Source organism: Helianthus annuus, chromosome 11 (genome assembly GCF_002127325.2).
Source record: "Helianthus annuus cultivar XRQ/B chromosome 11, HanXRQr2.0-SUNRISE, whole genome shotgun sequence".
NCBI lineage: Eukaryota > Viridiplantae > Streptophyta > Magnoliopsida > Asterales > Asteraceae > Helianthus > Helianthus annuus.
The window spans coordinates 26,440,196-26,454,616 of record NC_035443.2 but is presented as its reverse complement, the minus strand read 5'-3'; the positions used below and the strand labels follow the sequence as shown (position 1 = coordinate 26,454,616).

The following is a 14,421-nucleotide window of genomic DNA, read 5'->3' as shown; positions in this document are numbered from 1 at the left end:
TTAAAGGACAAAACTTGTAATTTATCCTCCACAATCACCCCACCGTCACCACATCACCGCCGTCGCCGCCATCCCCTTCTATCACCACTGCTTTGCCTCCTAAACCCATACCCGCCTCTACCATCAACAAGTATCCATGTGTAAAAAGACTAAATTACAACTCTCTCTTACTCAACTCACACTCTCTTTTTTTTCTATATATCTTCCTCCACAACCAACAGTCAACCAACATGATCAACCGAACACCACTATCTGACCACCACTAGCAAGCACAAACAACCAAAAACTCCACAACATCCGACAATTAAACCTCCTAACACACGTAAACAGTAATGAATTTTCAAAAACCAAAATGGGGGTTGAATTTCTCTCACAGTTTCAAGTAAGATTGATATAAACTTTGTGTGTTTTCGTGAATATCTGGAGTATATTGAAAAATTGGGAATTAGGATTTATATGGAACTGTGAAGCAGTTGATAAAGACGATGATGGATAATGACGGTACGATGGTTGTTGAATCGATATAGATGAACAAACAAACCCTAATTTCATCCACAAACACAACGCAATCACCTGCATCTGAGACGGGCTCTCCTGTTGTTTCGTCTGCGAGGTCATGTCTGAGATGGTGTTCACCTACAATGATGTTCGGGTCAAACATGAGGTTAGTGACGGTTTGTGACGATGTTCACCTACAACGGGTTATGGCGATGGTGATTGTGGGCGGTGGTAGCGGGTTGGGGCTGTGGTGGTTGATGGGGATTGTGGGCGGTGGTGGTGGCAGGTGGTGCTTAAGGGTGGTGGACGATTGTAACACCTCGTAAAATCACGTCCAATGATGTATTGACACGTGTAATAAACCCTAATGAAGTCAAACAGTGAAATTTAGGGACTAATTTTTCGAAAAATCGAAAACTTTGATTATAAAAGGACTGAACGTGTTAGCATACCTAAAATAAGTTTTTAAATAACCTCTTACGATGTTTATATTCACAAATGTGCCACTTGATGATTAAGTATAGCCGTTTGCGTAATTAATTGAAAGTTTGCGCAATAAAGGGTTAAAAGCGTCAATATGTTAATTCTTACCTCTGAGTGATCTTTTAACCAACCGGGAGCTTCATGGTATTTTATTATACTCTTGGGAATGCCAATTATTGGCCATCTAAGGTTTTTATGCCTATAAGTAAAGTTACGCGCAACTTTGCAAGTTAGAGGGGCTAAAAGTGTCAATATGTTTAATTATACCTCTGAATGACCTTTTAGCGAACCCAAAGCATCGTAATGTTTAATAATACTTTCAAGGGTGCCTAATATGGATTAGATGAGGCTTCAATGCTAATAAATGATGAAATGCGCAAGTTTGCGCAATAGAGGGGCCTAAAGCGTCAACTTTTGAATATACGCCCTTCGGTGACTATTTAAGCAAACGGGAGTGTAGTAATATTTAAATATATGCTTGGGAATGATTATTATGGGCCATGGAAGGTTTAGATATCATTAAACGGCATTTCGCGCTACTTTGCGCAATTAAGGGACTAATTGCGTCAAACTGCAAATGTAGGTCGAATTGTTTGATAACGGACCTTCCGGAATATTTCCATGAGTTAAACATACCCTTTTTATCCTTTATATAGCTTAGATAAGGCTTAGAGGTGTTTGGTGCGCAAAAATAAACTTTTATGTTATGCAGGGACTAAAAGTGTCAAAAAGTGTACAAGTTTGCACTTTTGCGCATATCTCGCGTTCTGAATATCCCCGGACACCCAAAAATTTATGTAAGCACTAAAATATTTTATTTTTGTGTGTGGCATGATAAAATTCCACTCGTCGCGTAATCTGGACCATTTTTGGCGTCCGTTCGTATTTCGTCGTAATTAGACGAACAACGTAACCGTACGGCCAAACGAACCGACATCCGACATGTTTTTGAGCATGTTTTATATCCTCAATGTGTAGGCATCTTATTAGAGCCTTGAAATGAGATTAACGGATCTTATTCGCATCAGAAAAGCCTTTTTAACATATGCGGGGACTGAAACTGTAATTCAGCAAACTGTTTCTGATCTTAACAGCCTTCAAAAGTTGTTTCAGACCTGTAACCATCTGATTCAGATGTCAGAGGGACTGAATATGACTTTTTATAAGATGTACGGGTTTATAAAGGGCTGTTATGTGCAGTTATGTACTCTCAGGGACTGAAACTGCATGTTTTAAAAGTCCTAATTGCTGAACTGGGCTGCCAGGCGGGCCGCGAAGCCTTCTTGGGCCTCCTACGCGGGCCGCGTGACCTGCACAGCTGCAGAAACATGTTTTGGCTGTTGGTTTTGTTAAAACAAGGTGCCATACTCCCAAACTTGACTCTAGGGGCTGCCCATTGTATGATAAAAACCACTTTACACTTGTAATAATCTGAATATAACTCCCCAACACTTGTCGCGATCCTACGAGGTCCCGAAAAGTATAAATAGGAGATGGGTTTCCTTTGTTTTCACACCATTCCTTCAAATCTGCTATGATCTCTGATTTCTGAGGGTCTTGAACTCTTTTTGAGAACCTCCTTCAGTTCATAGGACCTCTTGTAAGTACCCTTTCATGCCTAGTTTAATTATTTAGCGTTTTAAACCGAAAAGTCAAGCGTTTTCGATAAACGCTTTGACTTTTAAAAGGTTAAGCCATTGTTTGCAATAAACGTGGCTACGTGACCGTAATTAGGTAGGTGTTAAACCCTCAAAAAGGGCACCTCCTAATTACCACGTTTACTTAGTTAATTGTCGGGTCAAATGGAAGTCAAACGGGTTAGTTTTAAATAAAATGCATAACTATTAAATTAAAGTCATAAAATCAGTTTGATCATATTAATAACTTGGTAAATATTAGTTGAACATGCCTAAGCATGATTCAACCCGACAATTCTAAGTATAGGCCCGGTTCGGAACCGAAAGTCGCAAAAGCTAACTTTTGCTTTGACTTTCAGTTCTGACCCGATTTAGCTTAGTTTAGATATGCCTTAGGATTCCATTAGGACCATATTATAGGTTAGTATAACCCTCCGAGGTTATACAACTTGGTTCCATAGAAATCCTAGTTCATGCTTGTTTCCGTTAAAAAGCCTAAATGTTGACCGTTATGCCCTTTTGACCTTAAAACGACATTTTTAAAAATGTGAAAGGATAGAAACCTTCACTACTGAATTATAAACTTGTCCCTAAAATTTGACATCAGTTTGAGGTCTAGATTAAAAGTTATGCTCAATAGCGTAATTAGAAAGCCTTTTATTAATTAAACGGCGTAATTAGCATATATCCTATCTAAACCCAATTTTTGATACCAAACTTTTTACCTACTGATAAAAAAATAATATTTTGGGATTTTTAAAGATTTTTATTTATTTTTAGGCTGAGCATAACATAGGGTTATAGGCTTGATTCGGTAATTGCCGGTTTTGCCCTTTTGGGCTATAAAACGAGTTTTACAAATCCTTTTGACCCCAAACCTTTTTCTACTGATCCAATATGTTAAATAAATTATTTTGATCCTTCTGGAATATTAAAAATATCAGCTTTTTGTACAAAACCCGGAAATGGCTCTAAATCGCCTTTTTAAGCGTTTTTAACGCATAGTATGTATCAAAACTATTATAAACATATAAGGGCTGATGCCTATTGATATATTTAGTAAATCCTTATATTTTAATAGTAAGGAAAAGTTTTAAACTCGGGTTTTCAGTTTTGACCTTTTAAGCCTATGTGAAATTACCAAAATGCCCCTGCAGTGCATGGTATGGTTATAATTAATAAATTTCACATATATATGATACCCTACTGTTATAACTTATGAAATTAAGTATAATTACTGATTTAATCAGACCTGTACCTCAGGTTATTATTTAAACTCTTTTATATAGTTTAAAATGACCAAAATGCCCCTATAGGGCATAGTTTGAGTTTAATTTCGTCTTGGGCATAACGGAAGGTATCCTGCTGATATCACAACATATTAATGAAATTCAAAAGAGACAACTTCTCACTTTCAAAGACATTCATACACACGTTTCAATTCTTTATGTTCCAGTTCATCCGTATCTAGATTTTTGAAGGTAATTCTATATGTATTCATCATTAGTGCATGTTACATACAAGATGTAATTATCACCAATTCCATTTCCTTTAGCTATTCTACAATTTTAATATGAAAAATTTTGTTTTCTAATAATTTTCTTTGTGGTTGTTGTTAATGAAGTTGTGATTATTCACATATACTATGTCAAAAAGATCATATAACTCGCGTTCATCTTTAAAGGATCAGAATTCATTACAACAAATATTTAACAGTAAGTGACATACTAAGTTATTCAGTTTTCATTTACCTAACCACAAATGATGCATTTTTTATATTAAATCTGTATTCATATTTGTGTTTTTTAGGTCCTATTATCAGAACTCCTCTTTCAGATATCTCAAATGGTAAATGCTGTTAAATCTAATTAAAACTACAATTTTTACATTTTATGTTTCGAATGCTACTAATTATTATGTTTCTTACGTATTCTACCTTTTTAATTATTTAAGTTGATTCACCTGCTGAAAGACGTAAGCTTCGAAAAATAATACTTGATAACATGAGATCAAAGAAATCGTCATCATCAACAAATGTTCCTAACATATTGCCTGAGAACATAAGTTCGCTGCAGTCTTCTAATAATAACAAGAGATCAAAGAAATCGTCATCATCAACAAATGTTCCTAACATATTGCCTGAGAGCATAAGTTCGCTACAGTTTTCTAATAATAACAAGAGATCAAAGAAATCATCATCATCATCAACAAATGTTCCTAACATATTTTCTGAGAACATAAGTTCGCTGCAGTCTTCTAATAATATTGATCGCAACATATACTCCTTTTCTCCTCATAGAAGTATAAATCATACAAGTTCATTAGTTTCAACCATAACAGGTAAACAAGCAAACCTTCGTCCTCTAATGATAAAGAGCTTGATGTTGAAATGATACAGTATTTGAGGAATTTATTAGATTTAGAAAATATGTTGGTTAAGACATATAGGATGGTCAGAGACCATTTTCACAAATCCCCAGAGGCCAACCTTAAACTCCGTCTTATGTATAAAAGAGAAAAAGATGGCAGAATATATAACTTACCAACCACGTCTGAAATTGCTGCTTTGGTTGTCGGAGACATAGATAAAGCTATAGATCATCGTGATATTCTTGTGGAGACTCAGTCTGGAATGCTCCAGCGTATTAGTGAATTACATCCATCATATCTTGCTTTGCAATATCTGTTGCTATTCCCATATGGTGATGATGGATATAGAATTGATATTCCCCATAGAGATTTCATTGCGACACAAAAGAAAATAAAGCCAAAGTGCACCATGAGAGAATTTTTTGCATATAGGATCCAAGATAGAAATTATAGTTTTTCCTTAATTCTTAATGGAAGAAGGTTGTTGCAACAATTTTTGGTTGATGCATATACTATGATCGAGAGCGAGAGACTACATTTCATTCGGAGACAACAAACAAAACTTCGATCAGAGACATTTAAAAATCTTCAGAAGCATAAAGCTAAAGGTAAACAAACTTTAAAAGACACTGGAAAGGCTGTTATACTACCTTCTTCATTTACTGGAGGTGCAAGATTCATGCAACAAAACTACCTTGATGCAATGGCCTTATGTAAGTCGTTCGGGTATCCAGATTTCTTCATAACTATAACTTGTAATCCAAAATGGCCAGAAGTAAAGAGATTTCTAAAAGATTCCACCATCAAAGCTGAAGACAGGCCTGACATATTGTGTCGATTGTTTAAAATTAAGCTTGATTCCATACTCAAAGATTTGAAGGATTCCAATTATCTCGGTGAGATTAATGCTGGTATGTTAGTTTATTTTTTACATTTCTTTTTTTCGTTTATAATTTGCAATTACTTTTATAAAGTACTCAATATGTGTTTTTTTTAGTTGTTTATACGGTAGAATTCCAGAAGCGTGGTCTTCCTCATGCACATATATGCTTATTTATGAATGTCGATCACAAACTTCCTACTGTAGATCACATAGATCCATTCATATCCGCTGAGATTCCTGATAAAAATGAAGATCCGGAACTTTATTCCTTGGTAAGTGATTATATGATTCACGGTCCATGTGGAAATGCTAATTTGAATTGTCCTTGCATGGTTGATAAAAGATGTTCAAAAAGCTTTCCAAAGAAATTTTCACCACATACAACTGTTGATTCAAGTGGTTTCCCCGTATACCGAAGACGAGATTCCGGTCACACAGTTATAAAATCTGGTGTTAGTTTGGACAACAGAAGCGTTGTTCCATATAACAAAAGGCTTCTAAAAAGATATCAAGCACACATCAATGTAGAATGGTGTAATCAATCTGGTTCAGTTAAATATTTGTTCAAGTACATTAATAAAGGCCCTGATATGGCTACTGCGGTTGTTTCTGGTGTTTCAAATCCAACCATTAAGGATAAGCCAAGAGATGAGATCAAGGAATATTATGATTGTAGATATATTTCAGCTTGTGAGGCATCATGGAGAATATTCTCAAACGAGGTTCATTATAGGTATCCTGCAGTTATGAGGCTTCCCTTTCATATGCCGGGTCAACAGAATGTTGTGTATGGTGCGGATGACGATATTGATAATATGTTAAGCAAGCCTTCTGTTACTTCTTCAATATTTGTTGAATGGATGAAATTAAACGAGTCAGATGAAAATGCTAGAAAGTTGACTTATGTAGAGTTTCCTTCCAAATTTGTTTGGAAACCTCAAGATAGATCTTGGCAGGTACGTAAGACGTACCAAACTGTTGGCCGTATACATTCTGTGTCTCCTGCATTAGGCGAACCTTATTTTTTGAGGATACTTCTGAATAAAGTTAGAGGTCCCAGATCCTTTGAGGAAATACGTACTGTTAACGGTCAGTTATTCCCGACTTTTAGAGATGCTTGCTACGCAATGGGGCTCTTAGATGATGACAATGAATATGTTGAGGCCATTAAAGAAGCAAGTTTTGAAGGACATGCTGGGTATCTCCGAGCGTTATTTGCTACCTTGCTGTTGTCCAATACACTTTCACGGCCAGAGTTTGTGTGGGAGAACACGTGGAAATACTTAGCAATGATATTTTATACAGACGTCAAAAAGAAACAAATATTCAAGGTTCTTAGCTGTCTTTCTATTTTACGTTCTACTTTTCCGTTTGATTATCAATAACAATTAATTTTTTTTAGGTTTACTTCTTCCTGAACATCAAATTAAAAACCTTACTTTGTTGGAAATTGAAAAATATTTACTTTCGAATGGTTCGTCGTTACGAGGATTTAACACGATGCCTTTCCCTGATGATGATTCGTTACGTGATGCTACTAATCATCTAATCAATGAAGAGCTATCACATGACGTAGATCAAGTACAAGCTGAGTTTAATAATTTGCATCAATGTTTGACAGATGAACAACGATCTGTTTTTGACGAAATAATGGCAGCAGTTGCAAGCCGTAAAGGAGGGTTATTTTTCGTCTATGGTTACAGTGGAACTGGAAAAACGTTTTTATGGAAGACTTTGTCTTCAGCAGTTCGATGTAGAGGTGAGATAGTTTTAAATGTTGCTTCAAGTGGCATTGCTTCGTTATTACTTTCTCGTGGAAGGACAGCCCATTCTCGCTTCCATATCCCAATTAATCTCACTGAAGATTCCATGTGTCATATTAAGCCAAATAGTGATATCGCGAAATTATTAAAGGAAACTCAATTGATCATATGGGACGAAGCACCGATGGTCCATAAACATGCCTTTGAAGCTTTAGATAGGACGATGTCTGACGTATTTTCTGACGGTAGGAGTATTCGTTCTGATGTTCCGTTTGGAGGGAAAGTTTTTGTATTCGGCGGTGACTTTAGACAAATCCTACCAGTTATTCCTAATGGTACTAGACAACAAATAGTTTGTGCTTCTTTAAGCTCTTCATATATATGGTCAAAGTGCAAACTGTTAAGGTTGACTAAAAACATGCGCCTAACAATTGGAGCTGAAAGTTCTCATATGGACTCTATCAGGGATTTTGCGAAATGGCTGCTTGATATTGGTGAAGGTAAGTTGGGAGATGATAACGATGGTGAAGCAATTATTCAGATACCAGATGATCTATTAATCACCGATAATTCTGATCCAATACTAAGTTTAATTGACTTCGTCTACCCTTCAATTATGGAACAATTTCGGAATCCTGGTTTTTTTTCTGAGCGAGCAATTCTAGCACCAAAAAATGACGTAGTTCATGAAATTAACGATCGATTGCTTTCGTTATTTCCAGGTGATGCTAAAGAGTATTTGAGTTCCGATAGCATATGTCAAACTGAACAAATGCTTGATTCATTTCAAGAAGGTTTATACTCAACAGAGAACTTGAATGCTCTTAAGATTTCTGGCTTGCCTAATCATAGATTAGTTCTTAAAGTTGGTGTTCCTGTCATGCTTCTCCGAAACATTGATCAACAAAAAGGTTTATGTAACGGTACAAGGCTAAAAATTACTTTTCTAGGGAAACGGGTAATAGAAGCTGAAGTGATATCTGGCGGTAATATCGGCACAAGAGTTTTTATTCCAAGACTTAATATGATTCCGTCAGACAAAAAAATACCATTTGAATTCCAACGAAGACAATTTCCTTTATCAGTTTGTTTTGCCATGACAATTAACAAGAGTCAAGGACAATCCTTATCAAAAGTTGGTCTGTATTTGAAAGATCCTGTGTTCACTCATGGTCAGTTGTACGTTGCATTATCAAGGGTCAAGACCAGAGAAGGAGTTAAAATATTGATATTTGATGCCGATGGAAAACCAACAAATAAGACGTCTAATGTCGTCTATAAAGAAGTCTTTGGTAGCTTATAATGTAAACTGTTGCTTTTTTATTCCATTAACATGGCAGTTATTTTTTATGATTTTCAGTATGTGTTGCTTATAAATAATAAGTATATTAATAACTTTCTCCAATGCGGGAAGCATTTCCCGGGTGATAACCTAGTATAATATATAGATATAGATATAGATATAGATATAGATATAGATATAGATATAGATATAGATATAGATATAGATATAGATATAGATTATGTTTATGTTTATGTCATGGACTCGTGTATTCTTAAGTAATGAAAAAATAGATTTTATAAATCTATAAATACCACTTATAACTTAAATCAATATTAACTCGGTAGTCAAGTTGATGGAGCATAGTGTCCCGTGTTATTATTTTTACATCGGATATGTGACCTTGGTCAATTATAAGTTACACATTTTTTGTTTAATTTTTTAAATAAGTTATACATTATGTATTTGATTTTTGTAATAATAAGGGTGGGAAGGGTATTCCTCTCAAGTACTTATTACTACCCTAAGATTCAACCAATAAGGGTCTGTTTGGTATGGGGTGATGGATTGATGAGGGAATGGAATGGACGAGGTAATGGAATGGACAACGGAATGAAATTAACCATTCAATTCCATTGTGATGTTTGGTTACTCATATGTGAATAGAATGAATCATTACTTTGTACAATTTGATAGATTAAAAAGGACGAAGTAACGAAACACAGTTGTATTAAAAACGACAAAAAAATAATTGCCTCAATAATAATAATATATTAATGATAAAAATTAATAATAAAAAATTGATATATATTAATATTAGTATTAATATAAATATATATATATATATATATATATATATATATATCTGTGTGTGTGTGTCCTATATATCTAATAATAATAGTAGATTTATTTTCATTCCTTGAAGGAATGAAGAAAAAGAACACCCCTTATCAAAGAATGAAAATTGTTATATTTGGAAGGAGTTACATTCCTTTGGATTGCTCTATTCCATTACCACATGATAACATGTTTTTTTTTTCATTCCATTCCATCGGAATGATCCATTCCATTCCACCTTCTATTCCTTCGTACCAAATGCTACCTAAGATTTGGTTGCTTCCAACTTATCTTATACTACGCTAGTTAAAGCGCCACTCCTTTCAAGTATCCTAAACCAACTTTTTTTAATTAAAAATAAATCAAAAGGCACAAACCATTTTTTGGTAAATAGTACCCGGATTCACCACCCTAAGATTCAACCAATAAGATTTGATCGCTTCCAACTTATCTTATACTACCCTTATAAAGATCATATGGTGTGGAGGGGCATGAAAAATTGGCTTTATTCGCAACGTGGACGACACATTAGTGCGCGTCAGATGCGAGGCGTGGTGCCAAAAAGGGGGTGTGGGAAGGGACGTGGAAGAGTGACGTTATTCGACACATGGCACCTAGTTTTTGTTATTATTTTTATTATTCAAAAATATAAAATGTGTATTTAATTTTTTTAAAATACCTATATAATAACAATAATAAAAAAGATTACCTAATGTAAATAAAAAAAGTTTTCATAAATTAAGAAAAAGGTTAAATAATTTAAATACGAAAAAAACTACATAAATTTAAAAAAACAAAAGGAAAGCTAAAAAAACCGAAACTAAATACAATATTTTGCCTTTATTTCTTCTTTTAGCGAGGAATTTCATATCCAATTTCCTTTCATTTTGCTTTAAAATATGGAGGGCTTGTATTTTTTGGGTGTTTCTTTCTTGTTGAATGCTATTGAACGTAGTTATTTGATCTACCATACCGACCAACGTGGGGTTTCTTTCATCACTTGTAGTGTATGATTTTTTGGGTGTTTCTTTCTGCTAATGATGAAAGCCAAAACCCATGGAAACCATCTTCCCTGCTTGATGGAATAAGTTGAAGTACAAATCAGTGTCCCGAGGTTTCCCCCTTGAAAGCTTTCCAAACAACCATCAAACTATTGGAACAGAACTGTTGCATCAGAATAATAGAAGAAGAGTACAAGAGTGCTGGATTGATAAAGTGTTGGTCAATAAAGTCAAATCGGAAGACCAAGTCAACATAAGACCAGATGTACTAGATTCAAAAAGTGCTAGAATTCCAGCAGTTTTGGGAATCCAGCTATTTTCTCTTAATTATTAACAGTAGTTCAATGTAACAATATTTTATCTAACTGTCCAGCAGTTATGTGAACCACTGGAAATTACATCATTTAATAGGTTGTTTAGGGTCACTTTCATGGTGACGTAACCAACAGTACTCTCGTCTATATATAGTTCTCCAATGAACGTAATCTGTAACACTAAGAGCTGAAAAGGTAGAATTTAGTGAGAGAGTGCACCTGGTTGGGGGAGTGTGATGTGCTCCTGGTTGGGGGAGTGTGATGTGCTTTTGATTATACTGAAACATTGACAATAATATGAAATCATTCTCCAATCATTCCCAAATACAGTTGTGTTAGATTGATGAGTTTATTATCATTGTTTGATTGAATTTCCAAATTTGTTCAATTGTTTTATCAAAAACACACACTGCACACGCTCTCAGATCCAACAAACAGCAAGTCAAGGCTGTCAAGCGGGTAAAAACACTCAACAGGCATATCTTGCCTACGAAATGAGTTATGGGAGTCATAATAGATGAATCGTGAGTATCTCAGCGATACGAATCCAAATTTCAGGTATTGAAAAGGTAAAAAGAAAAAGTAGTCTTGGCATCGCCGATGCGGGCGACATATTTGGCGGCATAATTTGGCGTCAGCCAGCACTCGATCACATTGGGAATCACCAGCGGCGTCGCCGACGCCTATTTCAGCTTCGTGGATTTTGTGGAAAACAACAATTGTGATCAATTAAGAAGGGAGCATCTTGTCTTGTTCAGTTGTTCTTGACCCACTCCATCATCCAATTGAAGATTCAACATCGAAAATCAAGAGATTGAAGATGATTTCCACCACCATGCTAGTACAATCTACTTGTGTTTACCCCGAATGTAGATTTTGAAGTGTTTAGGGTTTTGTTTATGCACAATAGAGAATTGAACTTGTTTTTTATTATTGTTTTCATTAACATTGTTGGTGTGATTGTAACTTGTCATAGACTCGCAATTGTTAAGGTTTCTTTACACCATTGACATTATCAAATACTAGGATTTGTTTCGTGTTCTTGGTTTATAAAACATGCAATTGTCCATTATTCAAGTAGTGAAGGTTTTCTTGCACCATTTAGATGCGTTACACGATTGTTAATGTCCACAACTAGGTTTTTGTTAATGAATCCAATCTATCATTTTATTTTGAAGTAAAACCCAAATTCATTGTATGTGATTAGTAATTCCGAAACTCGGATGTGATCATTGTTTTCCTTATTGTTTACAATCCGAGTTGAACAACTGTTTTTTATAAACGTTGTTCCAATTTAGATCATTACTTTGTGTACTATAACAAATGAGAATCATATTGTGATTCTCACATTCAAATAAACTATTCAAATATATTTTTTAAGCTTCATAACCTTTTTAATCAACTAAAAACCTAATCACTGACCACAAACTATTCATGGTTCAACACACTTCTTACAACTAACTAATTAGTTAAAGGTGCTAAGGAATACACTTTCTCTTTATTTGATAGATACCTCTAACTCCGATCAACAACATAATATAATTTTTAATAAAATTCTAAATATAGTGTTGAAATAGGCTTATTTTTATCTACCATAAAAGTTGTTAAAAGTTTTACTTGAACAAGTTAAATACAATTTTTTTTTCTTTAACATGACAAGGAGCCAATGTTGTTTGAACTACATAAGGATCAATATTGTATTCGTTTTTATGGTTTTCTCGACGCCAAAGATTTAATTAACTGAACATAGAGTTGTATTCACAATAGAACATTTTTTTTGTTTCATACGCTATAATGAGTTCGAGTGACTTAACTATACTGATGTTGCCCGAACAAAATTGGTATGGGTATTTGTTTCTAGGGTTCTTTATCGATGTAAAACCTGTGTCAATATCTTTTTGGAAATATCTCTTTTGGTTGTTGTACCTTGTGCAAGTATCGTACCGATACTTTAACAAACTGAGTCGATACCGATCGAACACCCGATATGAAGCACAAGGAATCCCGCTAGTTAATATTAAAATACCAATTGATAAGTTAACTTCCTTTTACTATTTAATATTTACCACAAATTATTGATAAATTAATATATGATAATAAACCGTGGGAATGAACAGTAATTACCTGTTGATTCATCACTTCATCTCTATTAATGTTGCCACGTTACTCACTAATATGTCATAAAAACCTCAGTTAACCATTAATTCCTCCCTCCTCTTTTCCCCAACTTTGAAGCTGGACACCTTTCCATTCACCACCTCCACCTCGTACCGTTCAACCTCTTCGTCCAACCTCCAACGATAGCAGTCATGACTCTGGCGGACCTTCAGCCGCATCGACTCCTTCGTTGATTTCACCGGTAAGATTTCTTCATTTTGTCATGATGCCTTGATTTAACTATGAAAGACATTGTTGTGTTATGTTCTGGCTTTCTTTTTTTTGGGTTTATAAAAGGTTGCACACCAACTGTTTGATGATTTGTCAAACTCATTTCTTTGGCCTTTTTGGTGTGCTCATTGTCTACATATTGTTTGTAGGTTGTTTTTTTGTTGTTTGTTGTAAATCTTTAATGTATAAATAAGGTCATTACTTTGAATACAAATTTGTATGGGGATAACGGATGGACAAGGTATGTTGGTCGAGCAAATGGACAAATTGTTTTGCCAAAGTAACATTGAACTAGAAATATGATTTGGTAAATTTATCATTGAGTTAGCTGAGCATTTGAAATCAGCTTTGAGTTTGAAAGTCATTGAGTTAGAGTTAACATTATAAGAACAGAGAAAATATAATATGACATACAACTTACTTGGAATTTGTAATGTTATTTTTATTTATTTCGAATCACGTCGTATTTTTATTGTGTTTTTCTATCGAGTAATGATCATATATTTGTATTATAATATTGTAATTTTATGTACAACCCGAACCGAACCGCGACCGACCCGAAAAATCTAATGTCTGGCTGTAGCGACGATCTGCGATGGAAAGGGGAGTTAAAAGGTGAATGGGTTTTGTGTCCAGACCATCTTATATACCTGGTCATCCTACGTGTCCAGACCATGTTTCTAACATTTATGGATAATCATGCTTGTTCGGAGATCATCTAATATCTTAGGGTCTTGGTATAACCGAGCCATATTAGATGTCTGGACAGAATTACCTCACTATCGAACTATAAGGTAATGATCATGAAAGATAGCTCAGAAAGTATATTCAAAATGCCGGCTATGGTTCATTCATCATCCAGTTTTAGGGCACACCGGGTGGCCCGTTATACCACCCCCATCATGCGTGAAACCAAAACCGAACACCACCGCCGCCATGACTTTAACGCGTTATTTTTGTAACGC

At 35.0% G+C, this 14,421-nt stretch overlaps 1 protein-coding gene across 1 annotated transcript; it reads left to right on the top strand.

The window, feature by feature from the left end:
• The first annotated feature begins 641 nt into the window (after positions 1-641).
• Positions 642-8,937, top strand: LOC110887959. Its single transcript, XM_022135512.1, has 6 exons — positions 642-810; positions 4,428-4,466; positions 4,572-4,919; positions 5,036-5,899; positions 5,986-7,212; positions 7,274-8,937. Exons 1-6 carry the CDS (start codon positions 642-644, stop codon positions 8,935-8,937), a joined length of 4,311 nt encoding a protein of 1,436 aa, XP_021991204.1.
• Positions 8,938-14,421: the final 5,484 nt, after the last annotated feature.